The sequence below is a fragment of the Poeciliopsis prolifica genome, unplaced genomic scaffold (assembly GCF_027474105.1).
Source record: "Poeciliopsis prolifica strain line A6 unplaced genomic scaffold, Auburn_PproV2 SCAFFOLD037, whole genome shotgun sequence".
In the NCBI taxonomy this organism is placed as follows: Eukaryota; Metazoa; Chordata; class Actinopteri; order Cyprinodontiformes; family Poeciliidae; genus Poeciliopsis; species Poeciliopsis prolifica.
This window is the reverse complement of record NW_026562412.1, coordinates 3,602,928-3,623,030: the sequence shown is the minus strand read 5'-3', so window position 1 is coordinate 3,623,030 and position 20,103 is coordinate 3,602,928. Positions and strand designations below refer to the sequence as shown.

General features: G+C 39.0%; 1 protein-coding gene across 5 annotated transcripts in view; it reads right to left on the bottom strand.

The window, feature by feature from the left end:
- The window catches only part of rps6ka1 (ribosomal protein S6 kinase a, polypeptide 1), a 44,493-nt gene that overhangs the window by 8,065 nt on the left and 16,325 nt on the right, over positions 1-20,103 (bottom strand). The window contains exons 1-6 of one of the 5 annotated variants that reach the window (XM_055053312.1): positions 7,318-7,466; positions 6,595-6,648; positions 2,260-2,376; positions 2,082-2,163; positions 1,214-1,294; positions 80-159 (exon numbers count right to left, since the gene is read on the bottom strand). In XM_055053312.1, the coding sequence (XP_054909287.1) occupies positions 80-159; positions 1,214-1,294; positions 2,082-2,163; positions 2,260-2,376; positions 6,595-6,648; positions 7,318-7,359 (456 nt within the window). In that variant the 5' untranslated portion in view covers positions 7,360-7,466. Of the gene's footprint in view, positions 1-79; positions 203-234; positions 1,189-1,213; positions 1,295-2,081; positions 2,164-2,259; positions 2,377-4,079; positions 4,654-6,594; positions 6,649-7,317; positions 7,467-20,103 lie in introns of those variants that run through there. The other 4 variants (XM_055053309.1, XM_055053310.1, XM_055053311.1 and 1 more) reach the window with 4 other exon arrangements.

Here is a 20,103-nt window from a genome sequence, read left to right as displayed (position 1 = left end):
AATGCTCAAAACGTATCAGCTGGATTCGCTAATGATTGAATAAAATCCCCTTTGGAAATAATTCTCAAGTTTCTCTCACCTCTTTAGAGAGTCTGGTGAAAAGATCTCCGCCTCGGAGGAAATCCAGGATCAAATACAACTTCCCTTCAGTCTGAAATGCTACAAAAGAACCCATTTTGTGGAAGAAAAACAAAAGTTAAGACTCCAGCTACGGTCCTCTGAGTCCTGAATGACCACTGGAGGCAGTGCTTCAAGCAAAGCACGATCACAACAAAGTCACCTGTGACCTTCCAGTGACCCAGGTGGCTCTACCGCCAGCAGGGGGTCCACAGGCACTGTCTACAGTGTCAATTTGGCTATTTGAGGGTTAAATATTTATAAATACACTCAGATAGTGGTGAAGAGGTGGAGGAACTCTGAAAAATAGTTGTTTTACACTGACATAATTTACAGGCCTGTACAGTAATGTCACGGATTATTATTATCAAAATCTGTGACCAGTGTGATTCTGGCTATTGGAGAGTTAAATACTGTAATAAGTGTGATATGACTATAATGAAGAGGTGGAAGAAACATCAAAATTTGTGTTCAAAACCACCCAAGCACTTGGAATCATTTCCTAATCGTTTAACAATTCATTAAACGGACACAGTTGGTTTACATATTTTAATATCACAGGTATTCTGTTCGATGGCCAGTCAAACAGTTTACAGAGTCAAATAGTTTATATTTTTCCTGTCAGTGCGATGACAGTAAAAGATCCGTGAAGTTCACAATCCCAGCTGTTTATCAGTATTTACGCAGATACTTTTCTTCTCGCTGATCTTCAAGACGTATCTGTGGTCTATCGCCCTCTACCGTCACAGAAAATGATTTTGATGCGACACCTGTTGTCAGGTGCAAGCGGACAGCATCATACTGCCGAGAAGCATGACCAGCCCGCCAAAAAACAGAACACCAGCAGAGAACATTGTGTTGTAGCCGACCCCATAGATGCTAACGGACTCAGCGGGAGGATAAACGCTGCTGGCTTTTAAGTTAAATAAACCACAACAATCAATGCAGCAAACTAAAGCGAACAGTAAATTACTGACATGGCAAAAAAAACAAAAACAAAACAAGATTGATCATCCAGTGCTTGAATCACAGCCTCTAGTGGTCAGTAATTATAACATCAAGGTTCAACAGTTACAGTGTCTTTAGTTTGGCTCACCGTAGTGCAGCTTGACAACAAATGGGTGGTTGACATCTGCAAGGATGTCCCTCTCCATCTTGGTCCTCACACGGTCTCTGACTGAAAGGAAGGAAGAAGAGTTCAGTGCATTCATAGTTTTAATACTTGATGCATGACTTGACAATGGGATACATTGGAAGACTAACAAGCAATAAACCCATTTGAAAGAAAATACATTTAACTAAGACTGTGTTCATCACAGTGCGAGCATTTAATACATACTGAAATTCAACACCACTGAAGTGCGAATCAGCACTATCGACTGTATTTTCTGCACATATTTCTATTTATGTATGATTAACATTATGAATTATAAATGTGTTTCAAGGGTCATTATTATTATGAGCAAATTGTATCTAAAACAAAACCCCAACACATTATTCTTGTTTTTAGCAAGCAATTATTTGGGGGAGATTTCCAAACTGACATAAAACACGAAACAATTAGTGTCAGAGTTAAAAAATATTTAGTTCCAACTGTTTTCAGTATTTATGCCTTTACCCTGAAACAAAATGTACTGAAGCTTTTCTTTTGAATTTGTTGGTGACTGTGAGAATCGTCTGCTTTGCATGTTGTTTATACAACTGATGAGACCACACCACCTGTGAAAAACCCACAGAAAGTTCATGTGGGCGGGGCAGGGTGGTGGTGGTCTTTGCTCAGTCACTAGTATGTGACTAACAGGAAAAGTAGATAACCTCTTACAAGAAAATGTGGCAAAAACCCACAACAACAAAAAAGGCATTCCACTGAAACCCATGTGAAACCTTTTCCTGTAGCTTGGGAAAGTACATCTCTGAATGATCAAACACTAAAATTAAAAAAAAAATTTTGCAAACATCTGTACCTTTAAGAGTTGCCTTCTTTAGGACCTTCATGGCATACAGCTGGTTGGCATCTGGTGGGGTCACCTTTCGTACAAGAAACACCTAAAAACACCAAGATGTTGGATGTTAAATGTTACATCTAATATTTGAAGTTAAGAAAGCAGCAAACAGGCATACAGAGGGGAGGTGAGTCATTACCTTGCCGAAGGATCCCTGTCCCAAAACCTTAAGCAGCTCAAACTGAGAGGCGTCAGCTTTCTCCGAGCCCTCTTTGACCACATGGGTGATGTTGATCTCCTTGATGTCTCCATCTTCCTAAAAAGAGAAAAGCCCAGGACTATAAAATTGGAGCTCTTTGCAACGTGCAGAAAAATGTGAGATGAGTTGATGTTTCCACATAAGTTTGTCTCTTGGTGTAAGTAGAACTACATCAAAATAAAACTTCTCAGAAAGAGGAAGCGACATTTAACAGAGAAACGTGCGGATCAGTGTGACAGATAACAGCCGGCAGCTTCTCGTCACTGACGCCGTCTTTGTGGAAAGCATGAAGCCTGCGATGCTAAATGGAAATGCACAGCCGATAGCAAAAAGGGAACAGTTGTGGTTCATCGTTTGTTTTTCTGACAAGCTGCTTAACCTTGGCGTCAACCTCTCGATCAAAGACCTTTGGAGGCAGGTCTGACAGGGCGGAGGGCCGCTGACTAAACACCAGCAGAAAGTCATCAAAGCATCAAAAGCAAAACAAGTTTGTGTCTTGTTTGTTTCTCAGCAAGCAACAATAAATCTACAATAAGGAAGCTTACCATCTAAATCTATTTACTCCAGCAATTAAATGTAAAATATCTAATTCAAGTATAGATTCATTGCAAAGAGCAAATGAACAACTTACAACACTGAAATGTTATGCTATGGACTTCACAAACTGACTGTTGTCCAGAAGATTTCACATAAGTAGAATAAGCCACAGAAAGTACATTTTCAAGAAGTTGGTGTTTTCTCATGGGACCCTGTCCTGCCATAGTGATGGGAAGTGAAGAGGAAGGAAAAAAACACGGCAGAAAAAAAACGTAAAATCAACAGAAATGTCCGTAGCCTGGAGAGGACAGGGACACAAAGTCCATTCAAAAGTCAGAGAGAAATTCACAATCAGAGTTTCATCAAAGCCAAACAAAGTGTTTTACAGCAGTTCATGATTCATGCAAAAGGAGCCACAACCAATTACTGAGTGCATTAACTATATAGTACATGGTCAAAGTTTTTGTTTTTTTGAAGATATTTAAATTTATTTATTTTTTATCAATGTAAAACTTTATGTAAAGTCTGAATCTTCTGATACACTTGATTTTTCATTATCTGTCAACCAGAATCACCAAAACTAACAGTAATAAACCTTTAAAATGCATCACTGTGTGTGTGTGTGTGTGGGTGGGTGGGTGGGTGGGTGGGTGGCTACGCGTGCGTGCGTGCGTGTGTGTGTGCGTGCGTGAGGAGTCTATAAAATAGATTTGAATTTTGAATTGCATTGCTAACAATATATTTTCATGATATTGTCATTTGTTAAATACTGTAGGCTTTGAATGCACGATTAAAAAAACAAGCCTAATTATTGCCTGCAAATGGAAGTGGAGAGTAAATGGTTAGTAATTAGTGGAGGTGGAAGAACTTCCAGTTGAAACAAAGTAATTAACAGGGTCACAACTAGCACAACTTTATGAAGATTATATTAAGCTCTGGTTCTAAATTAGGAACAAGTATCAATTTTAAAAGATTAAAACCGTTCATATAATTGTCGATTATCTCAAGCATAAAGCAATCGTTTATCAAGCATGAATTTAAAGCGTTAAAGATGGAAACATTCGACAGCTAGCGACCACTGTAGCTTGGAAATGTATTTGACAACAGGAAACCAGAATGGGTTGAACACCTCGGCGTTTCACCTCGTTTCTGATCAGATACTGATAACATGCAATGCTGCAAATAACAATAAATTAAACTTTACAAAGAGGTCATGACTTTACCGTCCACTCATTCCTGGGTTCAGGTGGGAGGTCAGTGGCAGCTGCAGCTGTGGATCTGCAGCTGCTGCAGTGAGCAGGGCTGCCAGTCAGGGACTTGCTCTTTCTGAACGGGTAAAGGGACAGCATGCGGCTCAGCTTGAACTTTCTCTTCTCCTTTTCCATCTCAGCATTTTCCAAGCTGTTGTGTAATCCTTCCCTCATCCATCACACAAAAAGCACTGCACTAACTCACACAACTCATCTCAAACTTCTCATCAGAGGACAAGCACACTTCAAACTCCTGTGTACTCATGTCAGGGGCTACACTGCAGGCTGCAGGTAAAAAACAAAAACCAACAAATAAAAAAAAAAAAAGAGAGTAATCTCCCCGCCTTCAGCCTTTATCTACTTTCCTGTAGCAGGGGTATCCTGCTATGATGTTTAGAAATCTTCTTCTTCTCTCCCATCATATCTCCTGTTGTGCCTTTCTGTCTGATTAGCGTTGTGTCCTCACAGCTGAAGTGAAAGGCAACTAAACAGAGCAGGAAGGAAGAAGCCTGCAGTTATTCTCACAGTCCTGCACCCAACTTGTGGAACGCAAACATCTGTGTCAGAGAGAGAGAGCGAAAAATGCACGAGGTGTAGATCTCACCACAAAGGCAATGAAAGAGAGGCGAAAAAACAAGAGAAGTACAAATAAAAAAGTAAGCGAAATATCTGCAAATCAGATGGGCTAAATTTAATTTGACGTGTTTATTTATGACTTCCTATTTAAAAGGTATATTTGTGTCCTTTCCCATAATTCAACACAGCAGAGGTAGGAGGCGGCAGAGAGAGGGTGATGTGAGCTCACAGTCTGCACAGCCAGTCACTTAAAAACAAGTCTTCTTACTCTCCTGCTCCTCCCTAACCTGCTTTCTTCATTGCTTCTAATATAGCTGCATCTCAGTTAATTAGAAATGTAATTTGTTTTATTAACTGAATAAAAAAAAAATCTAACTCATGTAGATGTATTACATAAACAGATTGAACCTCTTATTTCTGCTTATGATGATTACAGAGGTGGATAATTAATTACATTTACTGTTTCACTTCAGTAGCATTTTGTTTTACTTTTAATTGAGTAAAATTATAATGAAGTATTATAATTTTGACTTGAGTAACAAAAAGTTGGTTTTCTTCACACAGTGAGAAACTTTATAAAATGAAAATAAAGCATGTTAATCAAAAATTCACCAGCCACAGACATAAGCCTACATAAAGTCTGGTGAAATGTTTGTTTTTTGCTTTTAATTGTTGCAAAACAGAAACAATACACTTTTTCTAACTCTGACTCATTGGCCTTGATCTAGGTAATTTTCTATTAACATAATTCAGAAAACATTTAGACTGTTTTTCCATTTATACTGAAATCTATTGTTTGGATTTGAGTGTGAACTAAGTTTTCATTAAGGTTTACTTATATATTGAATCAAAATGTTTATTTCTTTTTAGGTTACATGTTTTTGTCATATAGCAAACATGAAACAGTACTACTTCTTTCTTCAAATGCTTCTTTCAAGGCCAAAAGGCAAAAATCAACCATATCTGCTGTTTATTTCAATATTATCAAAGTTATCAATATTTTGAATTTCAAACAATAAACTGCAGAGGGTCCAGCAGACCCACAAACATTGGCTGAGAAACAAAAATATGAACCATTTAACAATTTTACTCATGCTTTACTGTTCTGATGGTCAGTGTAGCATGTTGGAGCAGCAGCGTATCTGCAGCCGTTAGAAGGCCAGCTCTGTGCTGTGATCGGCCCTGGACTCAAAGCAGGTGATGGACGACATCAGTGTTGGACAAAGTGTCCTACTCCAGGCATGAAGCTATGAGCTTCATTGCTGCATCCTCAGTGTGGAGATCCTTCCTCCCTGCAATCATCACTCTTCCCAAACTCAGTGTTTACATCCCTGCTGGTATTTGCGATTTTTAGCAAATAGCAATATAGACTAATATATACCTGTGTTTCAGTCTGAGTGCCTGTCTGAGCATCCAGCTAAAGAACATGACGGTGAATCAGGAAGGCTTAGTAGCAACATGTCTCTTTGTGGACTTGGACAAACAGGACTTAAATCAAAAAAGAAAACTTAGATTCACTTAGAGATTCTTTTTTGCCACAAATCAAGGTGAGGTGCAAAAGAAAGAAAATTACAACACATTCAATCTCTGAGGGTCTTTGAGAAATAATGATTGCTGGAAGGACATCCAATTCAGATTGTGAATAGCAAAAACTAGTGAACTACATAAAGTTGAAGTCAGACACAGATGATGCAGAGAATGAGTCAACATTTCTCTGACTGGTCAGTTTCAGAGTAGGCCCTCTGCAATGCAGTGTATGCAATAAAAACTTCAAGTATGTTTTTATTATTTCTGATTAGTGGATTAAACATCCTGAGGGCAGAGGAATGAACAAAGTGTGTGAAGTGGATGAAAAGCTGCAGAAACATTGCAGTGAGGTAAGAGCTGCGTTCAGACATTGGTGAGAGCTTACCTGGTCTCTAATATTGGCAAACTCCCTCTCTATCCAGGTGATCTGAGACTGGTTCTATAAGAAGTGATTTAACGCAGCAGTTAGCAGCAGTTACAGGAAGCTTCACAACACAGGCTTCCTCTCATTTACAGACACACTAATGAAAACTTTTGCACAAACACACAGTCACACTGGGGTGGAAGGAAGTGATGGAGGGCACAAGGGCTGTAAGATCAGCAACAGGAAACTTCTCTTCCCTCCCTGTTCTCACTTCCTCTTTTCTTGAACCAATCTCACTTCCTTCCTGCTTAATACCTTCAACACGCTAGAGCTCAGCTTCCCGGTACAACATGTCGGACCAGCCGCATGTTAACAGCAGGATCTTGACAGGGGTCTAAAACCAGGTTCCTGTGTGGTTTTATGGACTTTAATCGTACGGTGTAAACCAAAGAGTTGGTGTGTTTCCGAATTATCAGAAACTCCTGAACAAGACCGAAAGGAGGGAAGTCTCTGTTTTTTCTAATCAAAGAGGCAGAATATCATCTCATTCAGATGGAAATCCTCACAAGCGACCACAGACAAAACACCCCCCCCCGCTCTCCTCCTAAAAATATCACACCTCACACACAGCTGCCTGAAGCTTTGGGCACCCACACGCTCACACACACATGCACACACACACAGATTTCTCATCAGATGAAGGTTATCAATAAGTCCACTCGGAAAGAAAAAGTGACCACTTGCCTCCTGGTTGTGAGGTTTGGTGCGAAATATGAACCTCCACATGTCTGGGTCCTGATATGTCCATGTCACAGATGCTGTCACTAGTGACTAGCGCTCGACTATCTTACGCATACGCAGCCTTTGTGTCAGCTAACCCTTTCTGTATGCAATACCACAACAGATAAAATCGTCACGCACACTAAAATGGGAAGTTATAAAAGCGGGCAAGAGCAGCAGACTGATTTGTTGGGGCCAGTGAGGGAGGAACAGCAATAAGTATTTTATCTCGAATTATAATTATTTTTTTTTTTAGGACTAATGAAGCATAGACAAAAAGCGACAAAGCCAATTTCTCAGTTTAAAAAACATAAGTTCACAGAAGTGATGAAAAAGAAGAACATCATGTAGGTCAGACTAAATCTACGGAAAGTGATCGTTCTGTTCAAGTTTCCTTCCTTATTCTCTCCATTTCACCTCGACTAACAGATCAAATGAAGTTATTTGGTACCAAGGCAAGAGAATAATCAGATGGAGCTCTTTTGCCCTCATCATTTGCAACAATTACTCATGGAGTCCCACAGGGTTTGGTGCTTAGACCATTTAGTTTTACCTTGCAAATACTCGATTTATTTGACCCCTTTAGGAAATTCAGTTCAAAAGGTTGATTCATATCTTGGCCCCAGTCTACATACTGCAATGAGTTATCATCCAGATGTACTAAAAGCTCCTTGAGTAATCTTCAGCTCATCCAAAATGCTGCAAATAAATTCAAGACGTTATGTTTCTCTAATGTTCTATAATGTTGGGATACACTGAACTTTACTGGTTCCCAATAAATTTAACATTGAACTCATCATGCATCCTCCATCTTCCTGAAAAAGCTCAGAGTGCAGGTCTACTTGTGGTTCGGCTTTCAGGGCCCTTTATGGTGTTACTTGCAGAGTTAAGACACTTTCAATGTTTAAAGTTAGAATAAAATATTTTCTTTATGAAAATAATTTACTTGAGAGTTTTAATATCTGAATTCTTGGCAAAATATTTGAATCAGATTTTAATTTTAAGCTAAACTTTTACAGAAGAATTGTATTCTTTGTTCACTTTTCCTTGTGTAATATTCAATCTAAATGCTTGTAAGAAAGGGACAACAGAGATAAATATTGATTAATCAATTTTAGTAATCAGCCAGTCGACTGACAGAAAGTGGATGTATTAAATGGAAATGCGAGTGACAGACGTGGTGCAATGCTCTCTGTGCAACACAAGGGGCCAGTGCAGGTTTGCAGCCAATCCAGCGGACAGTGCACCAAACCAGGATCTGAGGTTTAGCCAAGTAGGGGCATGCTTACCCGTACATTGCAAACCCATGGCTCATCCCAATCCCAGAATTGCCTTTGACATCAGCAAACAGAAAGTGGGACATAAAGAATGACAGATCGGAAGTATGTGGGTGATTATGCAAGCCAAAGTGCCAAACCAATGACCCGTCACAATGGAAAAGGTCAGACAGGGATATGGCCCTCAGCAACATCTTAAAAAATTTTTTTTTTAAATTGACTACTTGATTTAATTAGCTCATTTTGATTGTGAAGTGCAAAAAAGGAAGTCAGACAAATACAAAAATAGGTCTGAGAGCTGCTCTGTCTGATAATCACAAGACGATGATGGAATATGCGCCTCTTCAAGAAGCTGCTCCTCCTTCCTGGAAAAAAACAGGAGCACCTGCAGCCTTTCAAATACATGACAGCTCTGACTCCTCCAACAGACACAAGCATGCTGGGAAAAAGATGGCGTGAAGGAAGAGTGTCTGCAGAACAGGACACTGAAGTTTAGACATCCAACCCAGACAGCCATGGTTCAGTCTCATTGCTATGAAAATAAATCTCTCTCACCACTCTTTGTAAAAGGAAACACACACACACACACACACACACACACACCACACACACACACACACACACAAGCATAACAGAGAGAGAAGGTGGTTAAAATGCTGAGAGTAAAACTCAGACAACTGAACGTACTGCAGGTGCTATGAACTATTCCAAGATCATATCATTTTCCTTTTTATATTCATGCAATTAATCTTTAGAAGCTGCAATTAATATTTTAAAAAATCAAGGTCTTTGTAATATTATAGAAAAAAAAAATATCAAAACAGAATAAAGGAGCTATCAGAAGAGTTATTTAATGCTGATCAAATTACCCATAAACCATCTTGTCACTTAAATTTTATAACATTGTGTTGAGAAAAAAAAATGTGACGCTTTATTTAGCATCTATATATCAAAATGAAATGATTTCAGCCTCATTGATTTTTTTCCATTCAGTCGTGTCCAACAGCATCGCTCATTCAGGGAAAATTTCAGCTACTTTTAAGGTAACCAGTCTGAGTGTTACTGGGAATGGGGCCAAGATACAAAACTCTCAGCAGAGCTGAACTGCAATTACTGTAAACTTTTATCAGTGATGCTGGTGTTAGTTTGAAGCAACATTGAGTGTTTAAAAGGCAATAAGTAACGAGATAAAACTCTTGAAGGTTATTTTATATTCATCCATTCAGGAAGAGCAGCAGCTCTTCTGAGCTTCTCACCCTGAGAGAACAGACGCACTGCAGCTTTTGAGATCCAACATAGATAAAGAAAATGCATTTTGCTTCTCGCTGCTCACTCAAATTTAAATATGATCCACATTTTCAGTTGAAGAATGAGAATATTTTATACTTTCTTCGACTGAATTATCAGACATCCTGCAACTATTTTCTATATTGTGTTGGCAGAAATGAACTGCAGTTTAAAGTAGGTACTCACTTGCACAAGAAGTTTTTATTAGGAAACTGTGCTGCTTGGTACAGTCATAACATTGATGCAAATTTAAAAAAATACTCATAGCGTAAGCACTGTTAAAGTGAAACTCACTTCACTTTTACTTTCAAATAATGCATGAGGACATGCAAATAGCCTGTCAGTAAATTCAACTGAGCATTTTACAACTTACTTTCCCATTATAAACCTTACTTTCCCATTATAAACCTGCTTTTATGTCACTTCGTAAAACTGGAGTCAATCCAAAACGCCACAGAAATCCTCCAGGGTTCCCAGTTGCACAGTTAATCAGGGAGTATCTGGAACCATTTCGTCTAAAGGAGCATTAAACATCACAGTCCACTAATTACCACACTACCTTCATATAAAGGGTTAACCTATACTTTAAATATTTGCAATTTCTAATACCCTGAGGTGTTTGTGACTATGAGGGTCCCTGAATAAATATTTTGTATTTAAAAGGAAACTACAAGTCCACAGCATGCCTAACCAAACATAATTATATGAGACTTTCTGGAGCTCTGAAACAGGTTTTGTGTTTTTGTTCCTTTGTGTCAAAGTAGGAAAGTCCAGACATGCCCACACAGAAGATCCCACATCTGTCAGGTGGGAGACAAAAATGTCTCCTTCTGTTTCATCCTGTTTTCTTTACACAGATGGTTGAACAAAGTGACCTCTCTTATTTATATACAGGAGCATCTTAATAAAACTGAATATCATCAGAAAATTTTTTTATTTCAGTTGCTCAAGTGAAAAAAATAAAACTCAATTGATTACACATATTAATTTATGCAAATAGTTTTCAAACAACTGAAATCAAACATTTAGATAACATCCTGATTTAACGTGGTGCACATCTTAATGCTTTTATATTCTCTTTTCGATTTGCAAAATGTTTCCATTTGTGATTCCTCACTTTTTTTTCTTTCCCCTGCTTTAGTTCTCTTGCTCTTGTTTCACCCCCAGGCAGCACCTGTTCCCTCAGCACAGCCTGACCAGGCCGACACACAAACACAAAGATGTTTCAGGGGGGAAGCTGGCAGGACTGTTGAGCCAGATGGGCTTTCACCAGGTCCCCATGTAATCCTCAAACATGTCAAGCTTTGGTACTTCAATTCCAGTTCCAAGAAACTCGCCGAATAAAATGTATACATGTAGAAAACCAAAGTCCTGTTTCAGGATGACAGATTACTTAAAGGCTTGCAAAGAGCACAGAGGCCTAATCCGCGGCTCTTAACCTGATTATTCCGTCTTTACCAGTGTGCCTGCTGTTATCTATAGAAAGACAGAAGACAAGAGTGCTGTTGTTATTACGGCCTTCAGGAAACTTACAAAACTTGGCAAATCAAAATGAATGTTTAAAAAAAATCCCAAATCTGGACGATATTGTTATATAATGGTTTGCATATCATGGATGCCATTGCATTTGCTCATTCTTCAGCGGACGGTGCCATCTGTCACATCTTCTCCCACAGCAAAACACAAAAATAAACGCATATAGGCCTAATCAGTCAAAACTAATTACATGAGCAAGAGGACGGTAGAAGGTACAGGAAGAGTCCCAGAGGTGGTGTGGGATTAGCAGGGAAGCTACAGGAAATCCTGTGTTGGCATCTGTATTATTAATAGAAGCAGGAAGGATGGCAGTAAGATGACAGGCAGCTCAGCCTGCTGACAAGGGTCCTAATGGCCTCAGATGAAATGCAACAAACAGAAATGACAGGAAGAAGCATAAAACAGCAGACATAATAAGAGCATGGTGCTGCTGATACAAACAATGAGGTCACCAGGTGTTAAAGCAGAGCTGGCTGATTGCAGAGGTAACTCGTAGTTCTCTAGCTTGTTGCATGCAGAGAAACACCTGCAGGTACACCGTGGGCACGATTATTATAAAACTTTTTTAGGGATTAGTTTTATTCTGAAATGACTACAGTGCTCTAAATTTAATCCAAAAATGTTGATAAACATCAAACCTGAATATTTAAAGAAGTAAAAGTGACTCGATGACGTGAACATTCTCTCAGGACATATAGTTAACAGTGAATAAAAAACACAGTTTTCCAATTTTTTTCTACATTTACAATAAACTTTTCTTAACTTTCAGTCTCTAGGAGTGCAGAAAGTTCAGTTTAGTCTCTCATTGTGCTATGTAAATATCTACACACTGTTTGGGAGATATTTTTCAATCTATTCAGTTTTCTACATTTTCCAGCAAGACTTTTGAACCATTATGTCACAGTATTTGTTGCAGAACTACATTGTGCTGCATGTTTTGAAAAGTGTCTTTACATAAACAGTTTGGCATTGTTTTTGCCATCCATGTCTTGGTGGACATGATATCCAAGTTCATTCAGAGTCATTTCTGCACTGCTGAATAGTCCAATCTCTGCTATGGAACTACAAAAATGGCCGACCTCGAGAGGGGGTGGGGTGAAATGCCTCAGTTGCATTTAAAGAGACGGCACCAAAATCAGATGTGCTCAGATGAAGTTCAGAACAGGGGTACAAGAAAAAAAAATAAAATTCAGTATTTTAGGACTACATTTGAATAATTTAACTGTGAAGTGGAAGGATCAAAAACTATGATATGTTCACTTTAAAGCTTAGTACGACATAAAGTTCAACTGATGACACTTTAAGGGAATGCTGTATGGTTTTCATATTATTTTGGAATATGAAGTGTCTGAATAAAATCCTACACTTCCTGTCCTGCAAATGTCTATGCAGTTACGGCAAAAGGGGTCAAAGGTTTCCTACCCTTGGGTGTGACACTCAAAACTGCTGAGAAACAGAAAAAGAGCAAACAGGGATCGGGAGCAACACAGTAACAGGAACCTACAAAAGAAATACGAATATAAAAAATTAAGACGTGAAAGAGTAAAGCATCAACATGATCTGCATCACTGAGATCTATGAATGATGAGATGAAATGGTTGCAGCATTTCCTTCAATCAAACTTAAGAGAGAAAATCGTGACGCTATGGCAACTGCACTCTCTCTCTGTCTCCCGTCTGCCAGTTTCCTCTTTACAAGGCAGGAGGTGATACACGAGACAAGGCCGTACACACAGAGGGAACCTTTTTCACTTGCTGCTTCCAGGTAACATGCGCCAGCCTCCGTTTTCACAAATAGAGTGCTCATGTATCGCCTCACTCTTCTTCAGTGTGGAGTAAAATGCCAAACCTTCTTCACGCCATGCAGCAGAACAGAGCTTTCCATATTTATACAGAGGCTAATATATTATGATGGCCTTTATTAGGCTGGTGGGAGGTGTTAATATCAGAGATCCTTCTGAGTGCACGCACTTATCTATAATACAAAGCACGCAGACAGGCCGGGTGATTAATCATCACGGCGTGAGGAGAACCCGAGTGTCTGCACTTCTCTAAGCAGAGACATCTATGAATGAAAGGCCGTTGTAAAGTTGATCCATAAAGATCAATAAGAATCCCGATAGTGAGAGTCTGCCTATTAGAGTGACTGTAAATCTCTTTGATCCAGGAAGAGCGAGTCAGAACCAGGGCTTAGAGACGCCGACTGTACAGTAACCATGACGACCAGGCCAACAGCAACTACGAATGGTCAGAAGGAGGAGATTAAGAGGATGGATGGGACGATATATCCCCCAACTGAGGGGGTCGAGCCGCGTCGTTTTTAATCAAATACAGAAAAAAGAAACAGGAGCAGCTTTAAATCGATGCAGACATATTCTGTTACATATATCTCTCTGAGGAAGAGAATTTGTATTAATTCAGCATCAACTCATTTGTCAGACATGTGTGACTTTTGTATATGCATGTATTTATCTCTGTATGTTACATCGACATCACAGTAGAGTGAAATATACACAAAAGGCCAGAGGCTGAGACACCTTGAGTCAGACTCTACTGCCACATCTGTTAAAAGTAAAATCATAAAAATGGATGCGATAGTTGCACTTCGAAAATCAGGAAACTAGTTCCATATATGGAAGACAAAATGTTATCTGGATGCACAGCGAGCAAGACAAAATAAAATACATGAAATGAATGGTGAGATACTGAGTAGAAGTAGTTTCAGCAACAAAGGACAAGAATGTTCTCAGCACTTTTGCTACAAATGTCATCAATGTGGGGAGCGTGGATGAGTAAAGAAGTGAAGAATGGAGTTCATCTCGTTTTTCTGCCAGGAAAAGGATTACGAAACAACAGTAATCTGTAGTTTGCAGCTGACTGAACAGCAGGAAAAGTTTCTGCAAGTAGTTTGAGTGAGAGTTATCAACCAGACAATCAACTTCAGAGATTTTCAGACATGGAGTTTAGCTGGGAGGAAAGTTTCTTTTATACTGGTGCTTACTTTCTTCTTGTGACTGAAAATATTTATTGATGCCTGAAAATAACGGTAAATCAATAACTGCTGTCCACAAACCATTCTTGCTTCAGCTGCAGCTTTTCTTTTCTTTGTGCCAAAGCCAAATGAAAGTAAGAATGTTAAACTACGGTCAGCTTGTATACATTTTTATTCCCTCACATGAGCAGCAAAAGCTTAAGCAAACTTATTATGGGTGAATAACATGTCGTAATAATCACAGTGTTTGATTATTATGACAAAAGTCAAATCTACATTATTTTAGTCAAGTCCTCATAAAATACAGACTGTTTATGTAAAAAATGTGAATTAAACAATCGCTACATACATTGCTGATGTGAAACAGTTATTCTGGTTTATATTTTACTTTTACTTTTCAACGGAAAAGGAAAAGTTTTTAAAATAATTATTCCAATTCTTGAGGAGACTATTTATTCAACAGTTTCATCACAATTTAAAATGAAGCACAAACTTCTCAAATCCTCAGTCTAACTTTTACAGTTTCTTGCACAAATGTAAACTTCTGAAATGATCTAAAAAGCAACAGATTGAGAGACAAAACGTCAGTTTTAACAGCATCCTGTAGAAACTGCAGATCAGATTTCTGGATCATTGGCAAGTAAAGGGAGCAGTTTTACTTTGTACAAAAGGATCTGAAGATTTAGAGCTCCCTTTTATCAAAGAGGCAGGCTGGGTAATTGGACAATAAACCATATCTCCCCGGCCCTGTGTGTGTATGCAAGAGTGTGTGTCCATCAGGAATCTAGAACTCCTAAACAGCTACTGCCATTAAAGCTGGGTTTACTGAGGACAAGCTTAAAACACAAATACTTTGAATAGAAATATAAATTCTGGTTTACTGTTGTTGAGCTCTGCGGCATATTTAAAAAAAAAAAAACATGCAACACTTGCGTCCCTCCTGGGTCTGCAGGGGAATTGTAAACTGGGCTGTTGGTGTTGCAAAGAAGAGAGCCATTTTAATTTACACTGGCGAGTTTCAATTAACCTGCCGCATAAACACAACTCTGACTCAGCCGGTAAGACGTGATTCACGGTGCGTAGCTGCAGGTGTGCGAGCCGCCGTAGTAGATTTCTCCCAATTGTTCTTGAAAGATTACATTGAGAGCATTTATGCGCGTAAGTCCAACGTCCGACTTGCGTAATGAGTCCGATTTTCTATTGAGAACTTTTGTTAACCAGACTGAAGTTCATACATAATTGATTACCTTCAAATATTCACAAGAAGCTAATGATTCTCTCAACACCGTTCAGTCAGACGCCCTTATGTCAGACATCTTTTTCTGTGAGACTATAAAAGACCTTGTTGAAAATAAGAGAGAAGAATCAAACAAAAAGATCTTTTGGAGGTGGCCTTGCTTGAGTAAATAACTTTATTTTTTATAAAAGTGAGCAAAGTTTGGCTCAGAAACTTGGAAATAACATCAGCAAGAACAGTTTAATCGTCAAGGACACCTGCTCACCAAAGTGTTAAATACCCCACGCTTATCTGGACTGTAAGACATAATGATGAATAAGGCTTTAGAGGAGAGTGCTGATGAAAGATAGGGTGTGAGGCAGAATAAGGGCATCTTCAAGCCTCAGCGGCTTTTATCATTTGGTTATGTTCATGTGTGCATCATCAGAGTTCCCTGGCTGTCATCATCCAGCAATCTCCTCCAAGTCCACTTACAAAGCAGTAACTGGGAGGTCTGGTTGTTAATTGTCTGCCTGCTGGAGTAATAATCGAATGAGCCAGACCATGCAGAATTTGAAACTGACGCATTCAATCCCATTACTGCGTGTAATGTTAGAAGATTGAGCGACCAACAGGGAGAGATTAACGTAAAACAGATTGAGGAAAAGAGACTGAGCAAACGTGCAAAGTCATAAAAACACTGCTCAAAATTTCAGTCAAAAATTGTTTGCAGAGCAGGCAACTTCCAAAAAGCTCTAAAGCGTCTAACAAACGTTAGCAACTGGGTAAAACTTAAAACATCAGTCCACACCTCCAGCGACAAAACATTTCTCAATAGCTGAGGGACCAGACCTTCTGTATGAAGCAAAGCGCAGAACAACTGTCTGGTTTTTACCGGGATAAACAATAAAACACAGTCGTCTACTTAAACCGACAGGCCTGTGGCAATTCTAGAGGAGCTGCAGATATCCAGAGCCAGAGTTGATCATGCATCATTTGTCTACTTTAAATTTATACACTACTTTGTGTTGCTCCATCAATGAAACAGAGTTGAGTGTGTAACATGATGAAACTGCCGTCTTTCATCATGTGTTTCGCAGGGACAGAAATAAATAATAAATGAGGCTTTTTTGTGCCACATGCTGACAAAAACAATGATGGGTAATCTCAATGTGTCACTGACATTATTACAAATCTGAGGCTGAAAACCAGAATCAGCAGCCGCACTTCATATTTCAGGCTGTATTGTCATTTGGGGAGCTTTCACACAGCTAAACGTCATCCGCTGCAGTTTCATAAAGTGTAGTTCACTTTCTGAAATGTAATGTGTTCCAGATAAACATTGGCACCAGATAAGGAACATCACTCTGCAGTGTGCAAAAACAAAAAGGTTTGAGGTACATTTTTTTTCTCCTTTGACATTTCAAGTCTTTATCAGTATTGCTCACGCACAGTACATCTGCTGCTCCAAGTTGTGCACATCAACATTTTCAATCATTTTTAGCTCAGCTAAGCAAATTAAATACTAAAAAGAATAGAACATATTTTTACATGCTGCTTTAACTAAATATGACCAACTACTTCCATCTGCTTCTCTTTAAATCATAAAAAGTCAGTTGCTTTGAACCAACCAGTCTCGCTTTTCATCCAAACCGTCTTCCTGAAGCTTATCAGCTCGCAGACGAACAGCTTCAGCGTCGCGCTGTGAGATGAGCTTTCAGGATGTGGCGCTGCTGCTTCAGAGGCGGCCATCTTTAAACCGCTGATCTTTAAAGATGATGTTGGAGCACAGCACCGTTAACTAGTTATGCAACCCAACCACAGTTAATTATCATCTCTGTGCTTTTCTAAAAGACAATATGAAAGTTCCTGCAACTGTTGGTGTCTCTTATCATTATGCTGCGAGAATAGATTAGATGTTTAAAGCTTAATATGTTATCTTCCTAGTGTGGTAACTGTAGGAAGGAACAGCAGTAAAAAAAAAAAACCTTTGATTGGTAAAACATGTTAGAAATTTCTCATAATTCTGGCCTGCAAACAAAAATATTCGTAGTAATCCAAAATCACCTAAAAGAGGATCTGAAATCAGATGGACAGGATGTAGAACCCAAAATTATCCAAACCTCAGGCAGATTTAGCCCCAACATGTTTATTCTGACTAAGATTTGGAGTTTCCCAGCAGGTTTGTATCTGACAAAGCATCTGTGCAGCTGAACATTAGGGTGATGGCAAGGAGAGCTTCCCAACTTCCAAAGACTTGGAGCTCATCACTGAGGATCAGCTGTCTAAAAATCAACTGAAACATGCAAAAAAAGAGAATTGTTTAATTGCTGTAATGCAAATGTTCACTATGATATTTCCACTGATTACTGCAGTTGATGAATAATTGCTTTTTAAAAATTTGATTCAATGAAAATAATTTTAAATCATTTTTATCATATTTACTTATTATTTTCCCAACACTTCTGTCCATAATTGTGAGAACAAGAATAAGCAAAGCATTAGTGTCTTTTAAAATAATAGATTTTCTGATATCCAACTATTTTATTTAATGGCTTGTTGGCATAATTCTGACTGATGTAGTTTATGACCCACTTATCTGAACTACAGGGAGCACAAAGCCTGGTGGAAACAACATAATCATGTTCAAACGGCTCATTTGTGTGAGTCAGGTATGTGTCAGAAAGCAACTCTGCAACACAGAGGATGAGCTGATTAGCAAACAAATAAATGAAATATTCATTCTTCAGAGGCACACTCAGCACACTGACTGATTTATCCAGGCCACGTTCGTGTTAATGTGGAGCCGGAGGCGGCCCTTCCCTGAGGTGTCCAACCACAAACTGGGGACCAAGAACATGCAAACCAGATGTGTCTCCAGGTCAAAGCTACATAAAAAAATTGAAAGTCCTACTCCACTATAGCAGCCAGGGTGTGTATTTCTGCTTGCATGTCGTGTACAAGCAGGGTCGCCACTCAGCAGACGCCACGGTGCTGACTCAAACTCGCAACAAGGATAACAGACTAAGGTTTTATTTAAATCCATGCAAATGTTCACAGAGTTCAGGATGTCAAAGTAGCAAGAGAAAAACAAACTATATTTGCTTGTGTGGGCTCTGACTAGACAAGAGGTTTTAACATCCTGGAGAGCTACAATCAGTTTTAGATGGCTCTGTTCACTCTGCTGCTGCAGTGGAATGTGAAGTGTTAAGCTCGACGGTGCTCCAAGGCGTGTGCAAACCTTGTTAATACAGGCCTCCGCTCACTCGGGATCATGGCCAAGAAGATACCGACATAATGCATTACTCCTCTGGCAAGAACCCCTGCTCTTTTCTCAATTTCCAGGATGGTTGGCTTTTTTACCTAGAAAATGTTTCACTCTTTCCAGCTTTGAAAAAGGTTTGAGGACGGTGTGAAGATCAGGAAGCAGCTCTCCAACCATCATCATCATCATCATTCCTTCTGTATTGTAGTTGCTTAACCTTTATTGAGCTCAGGAGGGCCAGTGGAGCATGCATGCCCTTTTCCAGTAATATCCTGCTGCACAGTCATCCACTTATTCATACTGACATGTTAAAGGTGTTGTGTGAAAACGTGTTCCTCAATTCTCGATTGTAAATTCTGCAGCTGGAGGGGAATTTGTTGCTCAAGTATAGAAAAAATAACTTTAAATCAGAATAATAGTGTTTGTGGGGATGAACTGTTCTTATCACTAATATAAGCAACTTTTTCCATGTGAAGTTGTTCAAAGTCAGCCGTGCTTATGTAACCAAATTCAAGTCACGGCCTGCATGTGCAAAGAGATCCAGGAATTTAGTCAAAACTTGGCAAACAAGAGCACAGAAACAGATGGTCGAGGAATGAAATTTAAGACAAAATATTTTAAAAATATGTTTGACAAGATTAAATATTTTTTGCCAAAAAGCGTCATCGCACAATTCACATTTATCGCATCTAACATTTTAGGCACCAGCTGGATCTGGAAATAAGAGATATGCCAAGAAAGGAAAGAATGTCAATATCTCAGTAGAGACTGCAACGTTCTGATAGAAAACAGTGTTTTATCAATGTTTTTCTTTCATTGAGTGATGAATTGCATAAACTCTGACTGCAACTTTTGCCACATTTGTTCATGTAAGCAAAGTCCACTGCGGAGAAACAGTGGAAACCTTTTCAGCGTCTTCAGCTTTTTCGTCAACTCTATGGCCACAACAAGAAAAATCGCTACAGAAAAATACAAATTAATTCAGCATTGATTTGAAGTTTTCTATGCTTTCAAACTCATTAGGAGTAGATTAGTTCAGTATTTTACTATTTTTAGGAGGTAATATCTTGAAATAGTTGAAAATGCAATTAGGGATAAAAAGACCAGAATGTCACGCAATAATGATTCTTACTGATCAGAAATCATTTCTGAAAGCTAATCTCTTTGTAAGGAGCTGA